Genomic DNA, 25027 nt, shown 5'->3' with positions numbered 1-25027 from the left:
AAGATTGGAGCCAAGACCAAGAGTCAGATGCTTAACCGACTGAGCCACCTAGACACCCCTCAGTATCTTTGTAACTGAAATTTGAACAGTGTGATTCTATGAGTAGTTTTTGTTGGCTTTGAAAAAAAATAACTGCAAAGCTTGCGAGGTTCAATTTTGAATATGCATTAGGAATATCACCTACCATTATTAATATTATCAATTTTAACATTAATCTTTCCTCATACTGACATTATGATAAATGTATATTGGTATCTTCATGAAAAAATTAAATGGCTGAATCAGTAGCAAAATTAGAACTTACACCAACTAGAAACTAATACCAAAGCTTATTTTTGTTACCCAGAGGAAAATGTATAATGCTACAAATAATTTAAGTTTGATATTATTTAAATTCATGTCTATTATGTGGTAGGTTCTGAGGAAATTTTTTGAAAGAATCAAAGTTTCTAGATGAGAAAAATAAAGCAGACTGTAAATGTCAGGGCTCTGGGATGAAAAAATCTCACTCTTCCACTTTAACTGCTCAAGCATATAAGGATTCGTTATTTAATGAATGGCCTCTACTGGAATTTACAATAAAGTGAATAAGGAAAGCAACATATGATAACATCAATGAATAATCTACAGTCTCATTATGCCTACTTTAAGCAAACTTTTAAATTTCAACCCAAAAACAAAAACCAAGGCCTCAACTTTGGCATTTTTCAATCTCCCTCTATTTCAGATAGTGATGTCTAATGAGCTGGGAGGTAATCAGGAAAGAGGCAGAAAGAGAGATGGCAAAAGTCCTGGATGACGTATGGTTCACTACTGGCTACTGAAAGACTTCATTTTATAGATGAAGAAGTTACTGCTCAGAGTTTGTGACCTGGATGAAGTTGCACAGCTGGTTAAATGGCAAAGCCAAACCCAGGTTTCAGGTCTTTGACTCTGAGTCAAATGCTCTTTCCAGTTTGCCATTCGACTGGTCAGATTAGATAATTGGGAAAAAAAGTGAAGCTGCTTCAATGTAAATATGTATTCTATGTCAGTTTAGAAGTTAAACCCAGTTTTAAACATTCAATTCCATTCTTTTTCATTATTTAAATTATTGAGAAATCTCGATATGAAAATTCAATTGTTTTTACCTTTGCCTAATATATTCTTTTTCTCTATATTTAATCTTAGGAAGTAATACTTTTCTAATGGAAAACATTACCTTATTGAATATAAAACTCTCCATTGAAACAAAATTCCATACACATTACTTACAGGTAGGAGACTAAAAGGATAATTCTACTACAGGATCCACCCTAAATATACTGAACATTTAATAATCATATTTAATTAATTTATACCATTTCAGATATGAAAACTGAAGCTAAGGTCTAATTCCAGTCTAAAACATACTGAGTACTTACTATGGACCAGATACTGGTGCTGCAGTCTGAAGATAAATTACCAAATCAAAGTAAAAACATGTATTTCTAACCTTTGGGACTAAGCTCATTTAAGCCATACTCCTGAGTGAAAGAAGTAAAATCTCAGCAGCCTCCTATATAAGTATTCAATATTTTTTATGAAAATAAGACTTTGAAGAGTGTTTACAAAATACAAAATAAAGATTTAAATTAAAAAAATTCTTTCTAGTTCCTGAAATTATTGAAATTATTAAGTTATATTCAAAGATGCTAACTCCAATTTTATGACTTCCCCAATGGTAAGATCATCTTATTTCAATATAGCATTTATAATACTCCAAAATACATTCAGAGATAGAACCTAGATCCCAAATTACTTGTCTGAAATGAAAGCTGTCCAAATCTGTCTGAGGTTTCTCTCTTTCCTAAGGTTGGGAGATTGCTTATGGGAAAGGACACGTGTACCTTTCCATGACAGCCAGGCACTCCTTTCTCCAGGTAAATCGACTCCCTCGCCGTAGTCGGAAGGTGCCAGATGTGGCAGAGACTGGGGGAGGTGTTTGTCTCCACTCTGGGTCCTCTATTGGAATGGGGGCTGGTCTCATACTTAGTGTAGCCCCTGAAATAAACAAGACATTTTTAGCAAATATCTTGCAATTTATTAAAATCAATGACAAATATAATCATGAACTCAACAACAATTTTTGTCCTTCCATTGGAACTTGCAAGCCAAATACACTTGATATTTACATTTTTTAAAAAATCTCCTAGGCCTCTCATAGTGCCTGCCCCATGCCAATGCTAACTGTTGCTGTGAAACCATTGCCTAGCCTCTGTGCCAGAGGGTACAGGCACTGAAGCAGTTTGTACTGTGGGGGAAAAACAATTTGACCCAAACAAAAATCCAAAGGGACAAAAACTCTTCCTTAAAAAGTTTATCATTAATTACTTCAAAATGTCATTTTGGGGGGGGGGTCACTTGTCTTTTATCTTTGTTTATGTCATTTTTTGAAACAAAGCCCAAAATCTGTCTCTTTAGGGGAAAAGGGAAGTATGGTCTTTGGACCAATGACAACTTAATCAGTCTCTTCTGAAAAATCTTTCTTGAAATTTCTGACAGTTTAATCTTTTGAACAATATACACTATATGATCAGAACCTTTCATTACCACTCAAAGGACTCTTGTTATTGAGAAAATGGAGCCCTTAAATGTATGCAGGTAGGAGATGAATTTAAAATAACCCTAATTGTTGTAAATTCTTAAAGAAAAAAGTCAAATATAGCATCAAAAACAGTAAGGTAGTATTCGACATGATTTTAGTCTACTAGTTAACTAAAATCAGATCTCCATAGGTCTACTATGTGTTAAAGCTATACTGTTTTCTGTTACCAGTTGAATGTAATAAAACCAATGGGGGAAAATGTAATTGGGATGTTTTATTAATTTAGACTAGCCTTTTCTCAATGAACTGCTGATGATGCATGTATTCATTAGTTCACCATTTATCAGTATTTATCAAGGGGGGCGTCCCTTTCTTTTGGCTTGCTCTAGGTTAGAAGTCAGAAAAAACAAAACAAAACAAACCCAAAAAACAAAAACAAAAAAACCCAACATTGTCTCTGACCTCTGTAGAGTTACTTCAAAGAAGTTAAATATAACTTGGTATGTGTTCATAAAGTTCAATCTCTGGATCTCCCATTGTTCCTTCATTCTTTATACTGTTAAATTCATCTTCCCAAAGCATAATTATGATCATAGCATGCCACTGACCAAAAGCCTTCAAAAAGTTCCCACTGCCTATGGAATAAAATACAAACTCTTAATATAGCCCTAGAAAGACTGGTTAGATATTGTTAGAATTATGTGCAATAATGCACATATTAATAAATACATATTTATTTCTTCATAAGAATCATACTTTATTTATTGTACCTTGTAATTAATAACTTGGATAGTATTTCTACTTTGCTACATGCAGATCTCTTTGTAGATCCCCCTTGATAGCTACATATTTATAATATGTATTACAGAGGCCCAATATTTTAACCAATCCGGATTTTCCTCTCCAAACCTGTTGTCTTGTAGCCCTTCCCATCTGAGTAAATGACATCCCTATTCTTCAAATTGCTTGGCTCAAAGTTCTCAGATTCATCTTTGACCTCTCTATTTCTCCCAAATACCATATATCTAGTCCATAGGCAACACTGTCAATTTTATCTTCAAAGAATCAGATCAATTTGTATTACTTTAACTAGCTTTAGAATAAGCCAGCATCATCTCTCTGAAGCATAACTTCCTGGGAAAGGTTCCAAATATGGCCCTTCATAATAAGTCACACCTCCTGGTAATCATACCCTTGAATTCTAAGCTGGTCCTGTGACATGTTTTGACAACAGAAAATGGAAACAGTGCGAGGTTAGATCATAAGACCCTTTGCAGCTTCTAACTAGATCTTCTGCATGCTGGTTCTGGGGGAAGTGAGTTGCCATATTAAGAAGTATGACTAACCTGAGACTACGATACTGTAAGGAAGCCCAAGCTAGCCACATGGGGTGAAAGATGCCCAGCCAGCCCCCAGGTGCCACAGTTGAGGGAAAAAAAAGCCATTCTGGGTGTTCCATTTGCAGCAGACACCACGTAGAGAACTGTATAGCCCAGCAGACAGGGAGAAATAAGGCCCTAGGCATACAGTACCAATACGGCCATGCGGTAGTCAGCCCCCAAGGTGGTTCCAAAGGATCCCTGCCTCCTAGTATTCACCTGTTGTGTAGTCTCTTCCCATACTATATACCAGGATTAGTCTGTGTGACCAATAACATATGGAAGAAGTCATATGTCATTTCTGACATTATAGAATACACCATGGTGTCTGTCTTAGCAGTTCTATCTCTTAGATCACTTGCTCAGGGGAAAAATAGCTGCCCAATTGTAAGGACACTCAGGGAGCCCAAGTGAGAGAACGTGAAATCCCTGGCAAAGGGCAGGAAGGAAACTGGGGCCAGCCAACACTCAACGGTAGTGGTCAGTGGCAGACTGTCTAACTGGCTGACAGCTCAACTACAACCCCATAAGAACTCTGAGCAGAACCATTTAAGCTAAGCCACTCCTGGATTCCTAACCCACTGAAATTGTAAGATAATAAATGTTTGTTGTTTTTAGCTGCTCAGTTGTAGGGTAATCTGTTACACAATAACATAAAACAAATATAAGACATTATAACCATCTCCAGTTATTTCCCCATATTCCCCAACATACTGAGTATTAGGAGTATTACTAATTATTCACATTTATAAATTTGGCAGGCAAAAAAATTTCCTTTAATAAAGAGATTTCACTGTTAGTAAGAATGAGCATCTTTTCTCATTTACTGAACTAAAAAATATATCTTCTTGTGAATTTATATCTTTTGTCTTTTCTTTTGAGTTACTCTTCTTACTGGTGTGTTGAAACAATACCAATTGCTAGTCACACAGATTGCAACTTTTTTCCCAGTTTGTCATTCGTCTTTTATCTTTATTTATGGTGTGCTTTCTGATTTAAATCTTATGTAGGCACAATTGTCAACCTCTTCTTTTGTGTTCAATATGTTTTGTATCATTCAGAATATTTTTATAGTTTTCTTCTTGTTTAAACCCCTAACAGATATATGGTTTCCTGTTGTGTGTGATGTAAAGTAAATATTTAACTTCTTCCTCAAATGGACAAGGATGTCATCACACAATGCTTTAGAGATTCATGGCTTAAATGTATGACAGACTATGTCTGGCTGCCATATAAATAAAGTTTTACTGGATCATAGCCATACTCATTCATTTACATGTTAAATCTATATCAAAGTTTTACATTTATATTACATTTGCATCAAAGTTAAAGTTTAGGCATAAGGAAAAAATATAGGGTTGGAGGGTTTCAAAGTCTTTGTTTTGGTACTTTTCTGCATGTGTGCAGTGACTTCAGCATAACAAGGGCTCTGGAATCTACCTAAGTTACATTATGTAAATTTTGTTCAACAGTCATGATAAGAGGTCCAAAGCAGAGTCAAGCAGCTATCATGGCTGAACAAGACGGAGGTAAAAACAGACTGGGCAAGGCAGTAGGTCCTCTCATCCAAAGCCTGGCTTCTGGTAAAAGGATAGTTTTAGGGTTTCAGTGGATGAAGGATAGGGAATAGGTCAGTAAATTATAATTAGTAAGCTACATTATAACTATGGCATGTTTTCTTAGTTGAGTGATAAATGGGTATAAATAAAACAAAGAATACAAAGAGTCTTAATCATGAGATTGAAGAAAATAAATTAACTGATAATAATGGTTCTTTCTTGGTATTGGGGTTTATTGGTCATGTAACTATGCTTCTTTATAATATTCTATATTATCCAATTTTTCTATACAAAAGAAATTTAGGTGAAATAAATTACTTTAAAAGAAATCAAGACAACTTATGCACAGACGGGTGGAAACTCAATAATTTCAAACGCGTAAACATACTGAATTTGAAACATAATATTATCACATTACTTTTGAGGGTTTTTTTTCTTGCTCCTTTTTCTTTTTCAATGTAGCAGTATTTAAAAATAGCACAAGCAGCATTTTGGAAACACTCCAATAAACACAGATTTGTTCTAGAAAGCTTAGTTAATCTTGCTCTAGTCAAAGTGGATGGAGAGCAATGAATAACCCAAGAATGGGTTCAAAATTATAGACTCTGACAGAAAAATACAAAGATACTAGAATGCAGGAACAATGTAATTTTAAACCCCTCTGAAGTGAAATGCGAGATTTCTGGATTGGCTAAAGAACCCACTTTTTTCTTCCTTACAGGAAATGTGCTACCTATTTTCTTTACAGAAAAATTTTTTTTCTGTCTTGTATCTGGGCTCTCATTAAGAACAAAATATTGCACATTTATCTAGCAACTCTAAACCCAGGAGAAAAAAAGTCTTTTTCTAATTTGCTGATAGAGTTTTAAATTTTGATAAATGTTCTCTTTGTACAGATAATTTTCTTAACAGGTTTACTTCTGAGTGAGCCTTTGCCAGTCAACTAATAGAGTGTCTATAAGCATGTCATTACTATCCCATTCACAGAAACTAGCTTTTCCAAAAGTAATTTCTCATCATCCCCTATGTCACACACATGATTTCCCTGAGGCTCTGACACTCTGCAATAGTGAAGGGAGGAGGCACTACTTCTGATCTCCAAATTTACTTCATGTGCTTGCTATATGAGCCTCCTGGCAAACTTTATTTATTTAATTTAGAAATAGGCAGAATCAGTGCCATGAGCCAAGAGGAACTCAGCAAACCCTGTCTGCTATAGTAATGTTTAAATTAGACAAGGGAAAAGACTGCTGAGCTTAATTTGATTAAATAAAGGGGTTTCTGATGTCAACCATGCTGAATTTAGTACCCACTTCTTTTAAAAAATAGGCATTTTCTTATAAACGTTTTCATAAGAAACAAGATAAAATGTGTTTGATCAGTTTCCATCAGTCTATTTTATTCATACTCCTTGGCAGGCTTTGGGGTATGCTGGGAAATTCTAATGATGGGTCTGTTTATCAGAGAACAACAATATATCTCTATCTATTGGATTATCAGTAAAAATAACCTAAATATCACCCTATTATTTTTCTTGCTGAGTCCACTTAAAGAGAGACTTAAAAAAAAAAAAAATCCTGTATCCAATGGATCCAGAGTGAAGAGGTTTTAAAAGAGAACTTCAATCACGGTATACAGAGAGAAATGCACTGAGCCCAAGAATAGAGGCAGAGAATGTACAAGTGTTTTTTATTTATTTTCTAAATGCTTACATTTAGAGAAAAGAAAAAATGTACTTCTTCATTTTGTGATTTTTCTTAATTTTGCATTTTTTCCCCAGAAGATAGCAATGGGACAGTACCATTTGCATTTATTCTGATGAGCAAGTAAAGTTTGTGAAATAAAAGGACTTCCTATCAATAAGCAGGTCTGGACTATGTGAACCTAGGTTCTTCAGTTTTTTATATCTAGAAAGCTGTTAACAAGGCAGATTAATTTCTTTTTTGCCTATCTCTTTCCTTCTCTCCCTTCCTTCTTTCCCTTCTTCCTCCCTCTCTCCTTTTCATGAAACTGTATGTACCTTTTGAATATATAATGCAAGTACCAAATTTATAAAGACACAAAAGGTTATATAGTTAACAGTCTCCCTGCCACCCTATATTCCCAGTCTCTCAGAGCCTCTACAGAGCCTTCTTATCTCCAAATACAGCCTGCTAGAGATGCTCTGTGCTTACATAAGCATATATGTGTGTGTATGTATTCCTTCTATATAAATGACAGTATACTGTATCTATTGTTTTGTACCTTACTTTATTCACTTATGAATTTGATATTCCTACATATAAATTCAATTCATATAAAGCCCTCCTTTAAAAAAATAGCTATATAGCCTCCTTACTATTCCATTGTACAGATGTATCATTTATTTAACCAGTTTGTGACTGAGGGACATTTAGGTAGATTCCAATCACTTCTGCACTGACCTGCAAAGAAGATTCTCATGTACTATAAGCACCTAATGACCAGACAGTGTGTAAGCTATTTTTAGGTGCTAACATAATTTTAGTTCATCTTATCCAAACACAATAGTAGTTTCACAGTGTCCACGAAGAAGGAACAATACAATTCTTAAGCTATTTTATTTATTTTTAAAGATTATATTTATTTATTTGACTAAGAGAGAGCGTGCGCACAAGCAGGTGGAGTGGCAGGCAGGAGCCTGACATGAGGCTCGATCCCAGAACCCTGGGATCATCACCTGAGCCGAAGACAGAGGCCCAACCAACTGAGCCACCCAAGCACCCCTCAAAGGTTATTTTAAAGTCAACAAAGCTGCATTCACCTAGAAAGAATTCTATCATATTAGGTCTTACAATAAAAGTAAAAATGCAAAGAATAACTTCTAAATATTAAATTTTAATTGCTAATATTTGATTACTGTTGATGCTATGAAAACTACCAATTGACAATTACAAAGTATCCTCTTCTCTTCAGCTAACTTTAAATTCTGTCCTACAGAACCCCTATGGATTTGGTTTTCAAATAAAAAATAGAAAGTCCTTTAAAAAGGGGATAATCATTAGCAATATAACTTCACTGAAAAACAAATGCATATAATTAGGGAAACTTATTCTTTTTAATTTATTTTTAAGTAAACTATACACCCAATATGGGGCTCAAACTCACAACCCCAGATCAAGAGTCACATGCTCCACCAACTGAGCCAGCCCAGGCCCTCCTAGAGGAACTTATTCTTAAAAGGAGGTACTATCTCCTTAAAGAAAGCAACTCCTTATCAACAGCTGGATGAATACTGTTAGTCCTTTCCCATTTTCCTGTTTCAATGCCCTAGTTCCACCTTCCTCCAATTTCCTGATCATGGTTTAGCCTAACTCTGGTTCCAAGACAAATTGAAATAAAAAATAAGATCAAAAACATAAACAAAACAGTAATTTTTTTAAATTTTTTATTGTTATGTTAATCACCATATATTACATCATTAGTTTTTGGTGCAGTGTTCCATGATTCATTGTTTGTTCATAACACCCAGTGCTCCATGCAGAACGTGCCCTCCTCAATACCCATCACCAGGCTAACCCATCCCCCTACCCCCTCCCCTCTAGAACCCTCAGTTTGTTTTTCAGAGTCCATTATCTCTCATGGTTCGTCTCCCCCTCTGACATACTCCCCTTTTCTTCCTCTCCTGTTATCTTCTTCTTTTTCTTTTTTCTTAAAATATGTTGTGTTATTTGTTTCAGAAGTACAGATCTGTGATTCAACAGTCTTGCACAATTCACAGCGCTCACCGTAGCACATAGCCTCCCCAATGTCTATCACCCAGCCACCCCATCCCTCCCACCCCCAACCACTCCAGTAACACTCAGTTTGTTTCCTGAGATTAAAAATTCCTCATATCAGTGAGGTCATGTGATACATGTCTTTCTCTGATTGACTCAAAACAGTAATTTTTTAATAAAAAATAAAGCTTCTTCTGAAGCTGCAGAAGAACATTGTATCACCCCAGAGCTAAAAACTGGATTCTTTTTTTTTTTTAATAATAGGTGCTCTTTTTTATTTATTTATTTATTTATTTATTTGAGAGAGAGAATGAGAGAGAGAGAGCACATGAGAGGGGGGGAGGGTCAGAGGGAGAAGCAGACCCTCTGCTGAGCAGGGAGCCCGATGTGGGACTCATCCAGGGACTCCAGGATCATGACCTGAGCTGAAGGCAGTCGCCCAACCAAGTGAGCCACCCAGGCGCCCAAAACTGGATTCTGATAGCCGTATTCTGCAGATCACCTGCAGGGGCCTGAGAGCTGCACCTTAGTCCCCTTCTACCTTCTGGTCAGTTCATTTTCCTGGTGTCCTAGTCCCTGTCTGGGATTGGAGCCCAGCCCTGAAATCCCAGTGTGGGATGGGAATTTACCTCACCAACTGATTAGATTGTATGTCAAGGCACTGTTCTATGTGCCAAATCCAAGAGACAAAAAAATCCCTTCTCTTATGGAGGCTGATGGCCTGACACAGTTGGGGCTAGTTTTTGTCCTCCAAATTCTTCACTGTTCTGCCCTATATATTTTTGAACATCTTGACAATCCCTTTGGTGTTCCCCCCATGGCAGTCAACTGCTGCAATGTGACCAGGTTTATGAAAGCCCTAGGTAAAGTTCCTTATTTACCTAGCCAAATCTTTGCTATCAGCCTAAGCTGCTCTATTAAGCACACCAAGTGCGAAGTTTTTGTTACTTGCCATCTGATTTGCTTTGCTGTGTGTGAGTCAAGGGAGAAGTGAAGTCTTTGGAAAGATTGCTTAGAGCTGAATTTGAAGTGTTGTCTCAAGTATGATTTTTTTAAGACTGTCCAATATGGTAGCCACATGTGGCCACTGAGCACCTGAAATGTGGCTGAATGGAAATGGTATGTGCTTCAAGTGTAAAATACAGACTAGATTTCAAAAATCAGTACAAAAAGAAAGGAGGAAGGAAGGAAGGAAGGAAGGAAGGAAGGAAGGAAGGAAGAAAGAAAAGAAAGAGAGAGAGAGAAAGAGGAAGGAAGGAAGGAAGGAAGAAAAGAAAGAGAGAGAGAAAGAGGAAGGAAGGAAGGAAGGAAAGAAGGAAGGAAGGAAGGGGGGTGCCTCAGTCAGTTAAGTGTCTGACTCTTGATCTCAGCTCAGGTCTTGATCTCAGGGTTGAGTTTAAGCCCCACGCTGGGCTCCACAGTAGGTGTGGAGCCTACTTAAAAAAAGAGAGAGAGAAAGAGGTCTCTGTAATTTTTGAAAGTACTGATTAAATGTTGAAGTGTTAATACATATTTGCTAAATATATTAAAATTAATTTTAGTTATCTCTTACTTTTTAAAATGTGACTACTAGATAATTTTAAATTATGTGTCATTTAAATAATATTTCCACTGAATTGTGCTGCTTTAGAACATTTAGCTAATGGCAACAACAAGAGTCATTATTTTGAGAGATTTGCTTACATAGCGAGCTATCATTAGAAGAATACCTAAAAATGAAAGTTCTTTGCAGAAAAACTGCTAGCTAATAAATGCTGAAGGATTGCTAAATAAGATCATGATTATTTTGCAATCCCTAATGGAATAAGTCATTTAGGTAAGCATCAGTTGATGCTAAGACTACTGACAAAAGGTTGCTGTAGAAGAGGATATCCAACCAGTGGCAAAATGATGTCCTATAGATTATTTACAAATTGCAAAGACAAGATCTGGTGGTCATTACTTTAACAAATGATCAAACTTAGCATATGATAGTGCTTGCTACAACTTGACATTACATGCCTCTTCATATATGAGGTAAATGTTACCGACAAAGCATTTTGTCCCAATGTTTTATTGTGAATTTTCAAACACACATACAGCAACAATGAAAGAATTTTATGATGAAAATCTATACTCAAATCATCTAATATTTTACTCACTTTATCACATTATCTACCCATCTCCTTATCCATTTTATTTTGTTGCATTTCAAAATACATTGTAGACATTACTACATGCCCTTTCTAAATAATCTATGAAGTGTTCTTGCCAAAAATGTTTAACCTGAATCTAATCAAGTCTCTAAGCCTACCTTCTAGTTTACAGGAAATACAGGGGCTATAGAGGAATAAGTTAATTCACACTAAGAGGAAACAGAAAAATCCAGAATATGGGACATTCTGTAACATTAGATGGTTTAAGAAGTGTATGTTATAAAAAAAAAGTTTGAATGACTAGATTTAAGAGTCTAAAGAGACATGTAACAAATTCCAATTTGTCCACCTAAATCATAAATCACTATTTTTTCAGATACTGTTTAATAAAAAACCCATTCTTGTAACAATTAGAGAAATATGAATATAAACTAGATGTTAGATGATATGGAATTATTATTAGTTTTCTTAGATGTGGTAACAGACTGTGGTTATGCAGGCGATTACCCTTTTTTTCAGATGAATGCTGAAGAGAAAGAGATGTATTTACATGCATATACATACATAGATTTTTAAATTTATTCATTTATTTATTTTCTAGGGATAAGGCAAATATAGCAAAATGTTAACAATTATTGTATCTAAGAAGAGAGTAAACAGGTGTTCATTGTGCTGGTCTTTCAACTCTTCTGTACATCTGAAACACTTCAAAATAGAAACTGGGGGGCAGGGTAGATAAAAAAAAACCTCATTGTAGAGAGGCTGATATGGTTTGTTCTGTTTTGTTCTGCCTGGGGCTTTCAGATCAGGAATGTGATCTTTAAAAAAAAAAAATCTTAGCACACACACACATACACACAAATATGTTTCTCTAAATTATTTCCACCTCAGAGTCAATGCCATTATTAGCTAAGTCTTCAATATGCAATATTCCAACTGATGATTTAATCTATAATAAGCAAAGGCTTTAATGCTGTAGTATTACAGAAGACAGTTCTCCAATTATAAGGCTAAACTTGAGATCAGGCTCATCACCACCAGTCTGTGTAATGTATAGATGAAAAACAGGTTGCCACACAACTTCAGACTTTATATACCACTTGTTAAAAGTATCCTACCATAGATCTTGCCTATTTCTGGCAACTTCAGACATAAAGGTTTTGGTGATCTTTTTCCTACAGATTTCATTCTACTTTCCAACCTATTGCTGCTTCCAAAGTTATCAGGGCAGCTTCACCCTAAAGTCCAAAGACATGCTCATCACCCAGGTAATTAGAAATAGAAAATCATTAGCAGAGATCACCAGACACGGTATAGCAATAACTAAATAAAAGTATGAAATTTACATTACTAACTAAAATAACATTTACAAAAATAAAAAACCAGGTATGTAATCTTATGTGTGTACCTACAGTTGAAAAAAAGAAAACAGCCACTGACAATTATGACCTGTTTTCAAAGTATCGTTAGAAATAGCATATAACCTGGAAACAAAGAGGTGCCTTGGAGGAAGGAGTGAAAATGACTAATAGTATTAGACACTAAACTAAAAAATAGTATAATCAGGGCTCAGGTTTTACAGTTTATGCTCTTTGGGTGAGATTGGGCACATTCAGGGTGGTATGGCCATTGGCAAGAGTGCTCTTTGGGAAAAAGGAACAACAGTAAAGTATGAAATCACCTTAGTGAAGATCAATCAGCACAGATTTAATAAAGTAATTAATTACATTTGTCTTGTTTCAGATGCAATAAAATAAGGAAATGATATTTACCAGGGTTTGTCTTCTCAAGTTGATACCATCGGTAAAATGCTCTTTTCTTCTGTTCACTCAGGTCTGATCCCTGCTGCAACAGCCAGTGAGAGATCCGGCTCTGACTGATACCTGTGGAGAAAGAGAAACAGCTGTTGCAGGTACTGAAAGTACAGGGAAGCTGAGGGTTCTGTTGGTTCTAGGTTACTGGGTGCTTTATTCTCTGTGTTAACTCTATAATGAAGCAACTCGAGCAAACTCTGTAATACTGGACTTCTTTGTAAAGACTGACACTGCACTGTCCAGAATATACAGAAATGATCTACTAGAGGTCAAAGCATTTTATTAACTAAGACATGAAAGTGGTCTCTAAAATTAATCCATAAGCTAGGTTCATGTGAAATAAATAAAGAGATTCCTAATTACTAGTTATATGTCGGAAGTTGATTAGATTTGTATTCCTACCACCACCACCTGCAGCCCAATCCTGGTTGAAAATATTAGAACTTTTACCAGATACTGAGAAGAAAGGGGAAAAAAAAAATCAAGCCAGCAAGTTTTGCTATTCATTATCAACACTGAGAAAAAAGATTTAGGGCCTGAGAAAGGAGAGGTCATTGAAAACGGCGTCTTCAATAAGGTTTCTGGCTTATTCGTTAATTCATATAGGCATTTTCAGACTCGTTACTATTACTGCAGATAACAAAGAATTGGAAGAATTTTAGTGTTATGCTGCAATACGACCTCTTAAGAAATCTCAAGAGGTAAAGACATTTTTCTAAGACACAGACTTATAAAAAAACTGAACAGAATATAAAGCAGTAGTTTTCAGCTACCTCTAAGAAGTTTTTGACAGCAATTAATTAGAAATGTGAAAAACCTCCACATGTGAAAGTAAAAAAGCATGACTAAAACTTAACAGTATGAGAATCACATGCTTCTTCTGATCATTATAGCTATTCCAAAAATGAATAATTCAACATACAACTGCAAAAAGCAAAGAATAATAGGAAAGATAATACTATCTTATGCGCCTATAAGGCACTTTCCAAAAGACTATTCAGCTATCATAGAGGGTTAACAGTATCTAAATTCTCCCAAGGAATTACGTACGGTAACTGGATGGTACTGAATGCCACCTGTGCCAACAACTCTTTAAAGCTATAATGCACAACAGGAAGAGTGGTTATCAGGAAGTAACACATCTCCTATCATGAGAAGGAGCAGGAGGTCTGGTGATCACATTTAAGTCATTAAAAGCAAGCCCCCCAGAGTTTCATACTTTAAAAAACCTATGTTACAAGAAAATTGGGAGGAAACTGGGGAGAGGAGATTTGTTAAAAGAGAGGTTGGGGTTTGAATCATGTTTCTCTGATTGGAAATACCTTTCATTTTCAAAGGGTGAAAATCAAACAGTTTTCCAAAACCTAAGTGATCACACTCTCAAGTAGTTCACACGGTAGTTTTCCGGTGGACTGAGGATCTATGTGATGCAGGTGCAGCAGCTAGCACGGTATGCTTGTTATAAGAGAATGCAAATTATTCTGGATAACTAAATTGGCTGTTTTGCAATGCTATCACCAAAAGTAGTTTCAGACATTATACTACTTTTTACATTACTTTTAAATAGGAGTGAAAAAAAAAAACATTCACCACCACAAAATCAAAATTGGTTTTCATGTCATAAAATGAAACTATTTTATATGGATTCTTCATATTGGTACCATACTACTCAGAAACAGAGGAAATGTGAGAAAAATCTGTTAAGGAAAAAAAAAGAATATACAGAGATTCTGAAACTTCCAGGATTGACTCTTCTGCACACAGTCAGGTCACAGAGCCCACTAGATATTGGAGCTGTCCAGGTTCTGGCTGTGCTGTAGGGAAGGAAGAGGGCAAATGCCCATCAAAAGATTAAATTATGGTCTATTCACATAATAAAATACTGGGCTGACTTTTAAAATGTTCTAAAACAGCCATCAAAAACAAACACTAACACAAAAACAAACCAAACAAACAAAAAGCCATCAATTCCAGGTGCTGGCAAGGAAGTAGAGTATATGGAACTCTCACACTGCTGACAGAGGGGTAAAATGTCAGGGTCACTTTGAGAAACAACTGGGCAGTATCTACTAAAGGTGAACATATGGATACCGTATGGTCTAGCAATTTCTTTCCTTGATATACAGCAATTTGCACATACTCAATAGAAATGTGGGGCAAAAGGCATGTACACCTTGTACACATACAGGCCTACAGAAGCATTACTCATAATAATCCCTAATCTGAAACAACTCAAACACCCATCAGTAGGACAATACATAAAAATCATGATTTATGCATTCTACTAAAGACTACCTACCATACCAAACAGAAAAGGGATAAACCACTGCTACATGGAACCACATAAATAAATCTCACAAAAATAATATAGGCCCCCCCAAAAAGCCACACACATAAAAAAGCCACACACGACTGTATGCCTCAATTTATATACAGTTAAAAAACAGACACAACTTATCTATATGAGTGGTTACCTATGGATAGGAAGAAGGTTCATTAACTGGGAGGCAGTATGAAGAAGGGTTATCAACATCGTTACTGATTTTTTTTAAAAGATTTTATTTATTTATTTGAGAGAGCAAGAGAGAGAGAGAGCGCGTGCGCACACACAAGCCCACGATCAGGGGTAGGAGCAGAGGGAGAGGGAAAAGCAGACTCCCCACTGAACAGGGAGCCCTGAAGGATGCGGGGCTCCATTCCAGGACCCCGGGATCATGACCTGAGCCGAAGGCAGACACCCAACCTACTGAGCCACCCAGGCGCCCTGGCATCGTTACTGATCTTGATCTGGATGGTAGTTAAACATGTCTTCACTTTGTAAAAGTCATTAAGCTTGGATACTTTTCTCTGTACATATTTCAATTAAAAAAAAAGTTCCCCCCAAAAGTCTTCAAAATTCTATGCAATGTTTAAAAAATAAATTGGTATGTATCAATATGGAAAGGTGCCCATGATATAAATGAAAAAGTATATAGTCTTATAAATATATTTTTATATACTGTACATTGTTTTGTATAGTAAGTAACAAAAGCTTACACATAGCCAAAGATACACAGTAGGAATTTAGAGTGGAAAACTCTTCCTACATTGCATATCTTTAGATTATTTTCTTAATCTTCCTACAAATATGTATTAATTCATTTCATTTATTTTTAGCCTTTCCCTATAATCACTACATGCTTTACTGGTTGTTCTAAAAACACTGTAATGAAGTTAAACAAGAGATATGTGCAAAAAGAAGTTAATTTCAACCTTCTCTTGTCAATTCCCCTGAGGTAAGCAATGTTAAATGTTAACATATGTTGTTCCACAATTTTCTCCATGCATAATTATTAATTTAATAAAACAAAAGGAGAGAAAAAAAGTATCTTCCCTATCCAGTCTTTTGTGTGAGGAGGAAATAAAGAATTTCTTCCCTGTATATTTAGTATCAGTTTTCATATAATAAATAGAGAAAACAAACTAATAAAGCAAATAGTTTTTTTCCAGAAGAGGCACTATAAAAACTAAATATGTACAATAATACATTTTGCAATGATTTTTCTTAATTAGCTTGCTGATAAGTAAGTTTCCTCTAACACTCATCCTTCTGTGCCTGGTCCAAGCCTTTGGAACTTTAGTTGATCTAGGTGTCAAAAGGCCCTGCTGCGGGTGCCTGGGTGGCTCAGCCATTAGGCGTCTGCCTTCGGCTCAGGTCATGATCCCAGGGTCCTGGGATCGAGCCCCACATCGGGCTCCCTGCTCAGTAGGTAGCCTGCTTCTCCCTCTCCCTCTGCCGCTCCCCCTGCTTGTGTTCCATTTTTCGCTGTGTCTCTCTGTCAAATAAATTAAAAAAATCTTTAAAAAAAAAAAAAAGGCCCTGCTGCTTTTCTTTACTGTCTGCTTCGGCACTTCTCCTTGGGAGAAAAATTCCCTAAATCCCCTCCCACTGCTGAAAAAAAAAGTCATTCTCCCCATTTTTTAGCTCCTCAAAACCTCTTCTCCACCTTCACAGGGCAGAAGAAAAGAAAAAGTCACATATAACTTTCATAACTCTCTTACACTGAGATACTAAAACTAACCCCCCCCATTAATTTCTTTCCACTAAGAAACTGGTCACATTGTATTTAAAGGATGAAAAATGCCAGTCTCATTCATATTCTTTTCTGAGCTTCAGCTTCATCATGCTCTTTCCAGTTCCTCAAATGCCATGCTCCCTTCCACTAGAGGGCTCTCTACTACAACCCATTCTGGTCAAAATCCCTAATACTACAAATCTGAATGTTTTCTCTTCCACTTCCTATGCAATGTGACACTACTGACCAATCACATCATCTTCATCCTTGAAATGTTAGATACACCTATCCAATGCAACTTTTTGGTCAGCTTCAGGGACTGCTTTGCTAGCTCCTTACAAGTTAGTATCCCCAGGGCTCTATCTCTAAGACTCTTCTTTCATTCTGTATACACTCTTCCTTTGGTCATCACAATTATCAACAATCATGATTTTAAAATTCTAAATGCCAGTGACTTCCAGAGCACCAGACTGTTCTTTCAAACCATCTGCTAGATAGCTTCATGGGATTTTCCCACAGGTCTTCAATATTGTTAACTTAATTCATATCTTCTTTTAAATCTGCTCTTCTTCCTGGGGCGCCTGGGTGGCTCAGTTGTTAAGCATCCGCCTTTGGCTCAGGTCATGATCCCAGGGTCCTGGGATCGAGACCCAAATCGGGCTCCCTGCTCGGCGGGAAGCCTGCTTCTCCCTCTCCCCTCCTCTTGCTTGTGTTCCCTCTCTCTCTGTCAAATAAATAAATTAATTTTAAAAAATCTGCTCTTCTTCCTGTGTCCCCCATCTCAATTCTACCTTCCACTCTACTCTTTCTTCCAATTCTCACATGACTACCATATCTAATAACTTCTTTAAAATTCTCTTTATGTTCTCTCCAATCCGCATTCCTGCAGTTCAGAATCTCAGCCTCGTTTGCCTGGACAACTGAAATAACTTTGATATGAGAACAAGCCATCTAAGATCCACAAAGACAAAATCCTCATGATCAGATCCTTCTTAATTACAAGCTCACTTCACGGTTGAAAAAGTGAAATGTGATTCTTTTTTTTTTTTTTAAGATTTTATTTATTTATTTCACAGAGAGAGATAGCAAGAGCAGGAACACAAGCAGGGGGAGTGGGAGAGGGAGAAGCAGGCTTTCCGCTGAGCAGGGAGCCCGATGTGGGGCTTGATCCCAAGACCCTGGGATCATGACCTGAGCTGAAGGCAGACGCCTAATGACTGAGCCACCCAGGTGCCCCGAAATGTGATTCTTCATTAATTTTCTACTTGAGAACTGTAGTCATCTCAATGCAACCAGAGTTATATCTCAAAATTTAAAACACATTCTTCATAAAAATAATTCATTAACATGCAGAAAAAAATTCCATCCTCCATCCCAACTTTTCTCTTATTTCCTATTTAGAAGTTTATTTGGTGTGAATTCTTCCAGATTCTTTCCTGTGCACTTAAGACATAAACATGTATACATGATATACAGCTAAGTTTTTTTAAACACACATCTGTAGTTATTCTACATAGAATAAGGAATGTTTCTCACATTATTGTAATTTTCTCATGTAGTACATAATGAATCTTCATCACTCTAATGGTTACATGGTATTCTACACCATAATCCACTTACACATTTACCTATTATTAAACATTTCAGTTGTTGCTAATAGTTTACCATTATTAAACATTTCAGTTGTTGCTAATAGTTTACCATTATTAAACATTTCAGTTGTTGCTAATAGCTTACCATTATAAATGATGATGCAATAAATATGCATATCTTTGTGCATACGAATGGATGTTTTAGGAATGATTTACAAGAATGGAATTTTTGGTTCATAGCCTATGAGCACTTAAGTTTGTGACAGACAAATACCAGATTCTCCCCCAAGAAGGTTGTACCAAATTTTATACTCTAACCAATAGTGATGAGACTGTCTCCCTACATTCTCATGATTACTGAATACTATAAAACTTATTTTGAAAGCCTGACTTTCTTTTTGTAATACATGCTCATTATTTAAAAAGAATTATAAGCAATTTAGAGGAAAGAAAAATTAAGAAGAAAGCTAATAAAAAAACACACATCCAAATTCTTACCACTTAGAAATAACCATACTCAGGATAAGGCCATTCCAAGCATATGTAGACATATGGTAGACAGAAATAATTACTAAAGATGAACATACGCATACCGTATGATACGCTACAGAATTTTCAAATATAAAAACATAAAATTCAGTTTGATTTGAATGCAAGAAAAAATCTTTCAGTAGAGTGAAAATAAAATATTACTCAAGTTTAGTAAATGCTTCTATAAGGCAAATAAGGTACCTAAAAGAATGCATTAAAGCAAGGAAAAGGATTATACAAAAACATTAGGAGGTTGGAAGCATTACTTTCTAACTTGTGGGCAGTAGGTAATGGCTCCTGGCTAAAAAAGCTGAGGAAATTAGCAGGCTGTGGTGGCCAGGCTCTAAAATGACCCCTAATGATCCTCTTTGTCTTCCTCCTTTTGTGTAATCCCCTCCAATCCTGTTTGAGGGTTGGTGTGTGCAACCAACAGAATAGGGCAGAAATGACAGTCTGTAACTTCTGACGCTAGGTCACGAACAACATTACAGCTTCTGCCTTGCTCTCTCTCTGATAGTTGGTTCTAAGGGAAGCTAGTTGTCATGCTGTAAGACCACTCAACGTGACCTACAGAGAAACTCATGTGGCAAATAACTGAGGCATTTTACTAACAGCTACCCAAGTGAACCATCTTGGAAGTGAGTCCTCTAGTCTTAGTTAAGCATCCCAAAGACTATAACCTCCTGAGACACCCCGAACCAGAATGACCTGTCTAAGCTGCTCTTGGATTCCTGACCCACAGAAACTGAGATAATAAAGACTTAGGTTTCAAGTTGTTAAGATCTGATGTTATTTCTTACACAGCAATAGATAACTAATACACATAGAAATACTATAATATCCCCATCTTTCTCCCTGGCCTGCACACTTAACTCCTGATACTTGGAAGATATTTTTGCATAGTCAATGTTTATATTCTATTCTAGATTCATAATTCCCATGGTTGTTTACTTACAGTTCTAGATTCAAATGGATTCAAGATTCACCACATAGTTTATTTTTTTTTTGATTCACCACACAGTTTTTTTTTGTTTTTAATCAAGGCATATTTTACCTACAATAAAGTAGACTACTCTTAAATATATATTTCAATGGCTTTTGACATTGTATACACATGTGACCATTGCTCAAATTAGTATACAGATTATTTTCATGCTCCCTAAAAGGTCCTTCTGTCCCTTTCCAGGTAAGTCCTAAATTCTACATTTTCAATTTAATTTTTGGTTGGTAAGATTTCTTCATCAAAAGTTTTTATCACTATAGGTTTATTGGTGGTGTACTCCCCAGTCCTTGTATGCTTATGTTTGTCCTCCATGTTTATTTTTTGAGGACAACTCTACAAGGGAAGTAATTTGGGAGGGATTAGTCTTTCCTTCAAAATCTGTTAAACAGGAGTGATGTCTGTGGGAATGGCAGAGTGAGGACATGGGAAAAGCAAGTCCTCTAAAAAAGCAAGAAGAGCAAAAGATGCTCTGCCATAAAAATACTGGCAAAAATTGTCAGAATCAACTTTTCCAGAACTCTGGAACTTAACCAAAATTTTGCAACAATCCAAAGAGTGCTTATTCAAGAAAAAATGCTGAATTTTAGTAAGAATGGCTGTATGACATACAAATGGGTGACCTACACCCATTCCCATTATCACAGCGGACTTGAAAACCAATATTCTTGCAATCACAGTGAAAACCAGGAGTGGCCAGTAGCCACTGGAGGGAGTAAAACAGGTTTGGAGTTCCCTAAAACACCATTCAAAGAGAACTGTCATTATTTGACCTATCTGGCAATTCCCTGGAAACTCCCATTTGTAAGGCTCACCCTTATTTGACCTGATTCAGACCTTATTCAGTGTAAATAGCCTTTTCCCTAGGAGGGGAGAATGAAGGGGGGGTGGTTTATTGAAAACAATCTGTGACAATCATTTACCATTGCACTAATATTAACTGAGGTAATGATGACAGTTGGGGCAAACAAGGAGCTGACCGAAATATTTAAAAAGCTGAAGAATGAGATGTCTATGAGTATCTTTGAAAGGCTTTGACATATTTTTGGGAAATCTAAAAGATTAGGCACACGTGTAGTACTGTGTACCTGCCCAGGTCTACGTGCATGATTATAGTAATGTGAAAACACAGGAAATAGCTGTGAAAGCACTAAGGTCTCACCTCTGGCTAACCGGGAGGCATGGTATAAAGAGAAAGTGAAGGCAAAGGCAGAATTATGAAGTGCCTACCTGAGCATTAAAGGCATGCAGACCCCTCTGCAAAGCTGGGAAACTTACAGGCTCCAGGCATTTAAGGAAATCTCTGAACGACAATTAACTGATAACTAAGCTAACAAGAAACTTCACCACACCACAAAGAATACTGATTTTATAGGACTAGTTCAGGAAAGTCACTAAACAAAGAAAGAGCAACAATATCAAACAGCAACACAACAAGGCCAAGGATAGGGAGGAATCTGACTGCCAGATTTCCACATTATATTACTTAAAAAGTGCCCACTTTGAAAAACAAAACAAAATTTATAAACCATGCAAAGAAATAAGAAAGAATGACACATACATAATAAAATAAGCCATCAATAAGTGTCTTTGAAGAAATCCAGATGTTGGACTTAATAGACAAAAATTTAAATCAGCTATTTTAAAGATATTCAGAGAAGTAAAGAAAAAAATGTCTAGAGAACTAAAGGAAAGTTTAAGAAAAATGCCTCATCAAACAGAATATCAATAAAGAGGAATCACAAGAAAGAATCAAATAGAAATTCTGGAGTTGAAAAGTACAAAAAGTGAAATGAAAAATTCACTAAAGAGGTTCAACACCAGATGTCAACTGGCAGAAGAAATATCAGTAAACCTAGAAAGGTCAACTGAGATGATATATTATGAGAAACAGAAAAGTGAAGAAAGAGTATTTGAAAAAATAATGGCCAAATAATTCCCAAATTTGATAAGAAAACATTAATCTATAAGTCCAAAAAGCTCAGTAGTATTTAAATAGGGTAAACTCAGAGATACCCATACCTAGAAACATAAATTGTTGAAAATCAAAGACTAAGATAAAATCTGAAAGCAGCAAGAAAAAAAGTGACTCATTATGTACAAGGAATACTCAATAAGATTAACAGCTGATTTCTCATTAAAAACTGTCAGAAGTCAGAAAGCAGTAAGATGATATATTCAAAGTGCTGGGGGAGAGAAAAAGAATGTCAAACAAAAACTCTATATCCAGCAAAACTATCCTTCCAAAATGAAAGAGACATTAAGATATTGCCAGATGAACAATAATGGATAGAATCTGATGTCAGACCTGTCTTACAAGAAAAACTAAGAGAATTCCTTCATCTGAAATGAAAGGACACTAAATAGTAATTCAAATACACATGAAGGATAAAGAATGTCAGTAAAAGCAATGACATAATTAAACATAAAAAACAGTATAAATGTATTTTTTCTGTTTATAACTCCTTTTATCCTTATTTGATTTAAAAATGGATAATGCAGTAATTATAAATCTAAGTTGATGGGCACACAATGTATAGCATGTAATCTGTATGACAATAATGGCACAAAGCAGGGGGAGAGGGAATGAAACCATAAAGGAGTCAGGTTTTTCTATATTATTGAAATTAAGTTGCTATTAATCTATTCTAGATTGTTATAAATTAAATAATTCTAGTTACATAATTATAAGTGAATGGTAATCCCCAGAGCAACCACTAAGATAATAAAAAACATATAGTAAAAGAAATGGCAAGAGACTTAAAGTGATACACTAGAAAATATTTAACACCAAAGAAGGAAGTAATCAAGCAATAAGGGGAACAAAACAGACACGTCATAAAAAACAAATGACAAAATGGCAGATGAAAATCCTACCTCATCATAATTATACTAAATTTAAATGGATTAAACACTACAAGAACTGTACATTGTCTATAAGAGCTGTACATTTTAGATCCAAAGACACGAATGGGTTGAAAGTAGAAGTATGGCAAAAGATACACCATGTAAACATAGTCAAATGAAAACTTGAGTGGCTATACTAACATTAGGCAAAATAGACTTAAAAACAAAATTTGTAAGGAGAGAGAAAAGAAGGCTATTTTGCAACAATAAAAGGACTAATTCATGAGGAAGATAAAACTAAATACATAAATATAAACAACAGAGCCCCAAAATATATGAGGCAAAAACTGACAGAATTGAAAGGAGAAATAGACAATTCAATAATAACAGCTGGAGACTTCAATATTCCACTTTCAATAACAGATAAAACAACCAGACAGAAGATCAATAAGGAAACAGAAGACCGGAACATCATAAACCAACTAGACCTAAAAAACAGACATTCCATGCAACAACAGTAGAATACACATTCTTCTTAAGTGTACATGGAACATTTTCCAGGACAGATATGTTAGGCCACAAAACAAGTCTCAGTAATTTTTAAATCATACAAAGTATGCTCTCCAAACATAACAGAATGAATTATAAATCAACAGAAAAAAACTGGAAAATTTACAAATATGTGGAAATTAACAGAGTCCTAACCAATGAGTCAGAGAAGAAATCATGAAGGATGTTAGAAAATACTTTGAGATGATTAAAACACACACACACAACATACCAAAACATATGAAATGAAGCTAAAGAAGTGCTCAGAGAGAAATTTATTGTTGTAAATCTCTACTGAAAAAAAGAAAAAATACCTCAAATCAATACTCTGGCCTTGCACCTTAAAAAAATTGGAAAAAAAGCAAACCAAATCCAAGGCAAGCAGAAGAAAGGAAATGGAATCACATAAAGGAGAAATAAATGAATCAGAAAATAGAAACATAATGAGAAAATCAACAAAATAATAATCAATTCTTTGAAATAGGTCAACAAAATTGAGAAACTTTTAGGGAGACTGACAAGCAAAATGAGAGAAGACCCAAAACTAAAATCAGGAATGAAAGAGAGGGCATTCCTACTGACCTTAGAGATTAAAAAGGGAATTTCATGAACAACTATATGCTAACGAATTATATATAACCTAGATGAAATGGACAAATTCCTAGAATAACCTACAGAACCCAATTCAAGAAGAAACAGAAAATCTGAATAGATCTACAGCAAGTAAAGATATTGAATTAGTCAAGATCTCCCCCACAAAGTCAGATGACTACACTGGTAAATTCTACCAAGTATTTCAAAAAGAATTCATACACACACACACACACACACACACTAACGCTTCACAAACTCAATTAGAGAAGGAGAAAACACTTCTCAATTCATTCTATAAGGACAAAACCAAACTAAGATACTACAAGAAAACTATCAATCAATATCTCTTATGAGTACAGATGTAAATATCCTCAACAAAATACTAGCAAACTGTTTCCAACAACATATAAAAAGGATTATACACCAAGACCAAGTGGGATTTATCTCAGGAAAGCTAGGTTCATTGAACAAATGAAAATCAACCAATGTTATTTACCATATTAGTAACTGACAGAATCCATGGGATTATTTTAAGACACAGAATAAGAATTTGACAAAATCCAACATCTTTTGTGATATAGAACACTGAACAAACTAGGAATAGAAGCAAACCTTCTTACCTTGATAGAGGACATCTATGAAAAATCCACAGCTGACATCATACTTAGT

General features: G+C 35.6%; 1 protein-coding gene across 8 annotated transcripts in view; it reads right to left on the bottom strand.

Moving 5' to 3' along the window:
* HMBOX1 (homeobox containing 1) overlaps positions 1-25027 on the bottom strand; it is a 199903-nt gene that overhangs the window by 55241 nt on the left and 119635 nt on the right. For all 8 annotated transcript variants that reach the window (XM_028114269.2, XM_028114270.2, XM_028114264.2 and 5 more), the window contains exons 5-6: positions 13149-13259; positions 1869-2022 (exon numbers count right to left, since the gene is read on the bottom strand). In XM_028114269.2, the coding sequence (XP_027970070.1) occupies positions 1869-2022; positions 13149-13259 (265 nt within the window). The remainder of the gene's footprint in view (positions 1-1868; positions 2023-13148; positions 13260-25027) is intronic.

Source organism: Eumetopias jubatus, unplaced genomic scaffold (genome assembly GCF_037043125.1).
Source record: "Eumetopias jubatus isolate StellerSeaLion01/CBP00866 unplaced genomic scaffold, mEumJub1_p1.0 scaffold_2, whole genome shotgun sequence".
NCBI lineage: Eukaryota > Metazoa > Chordata > Mammalia > Carnivora > Otariidae > Eumetopias > Eumetopias jubatus.
The sequence above is the reverse complement of the archived record's forward strand: the minus strand, read 5'-3'. Positions and strand labels throughout refer to the sequence as shown.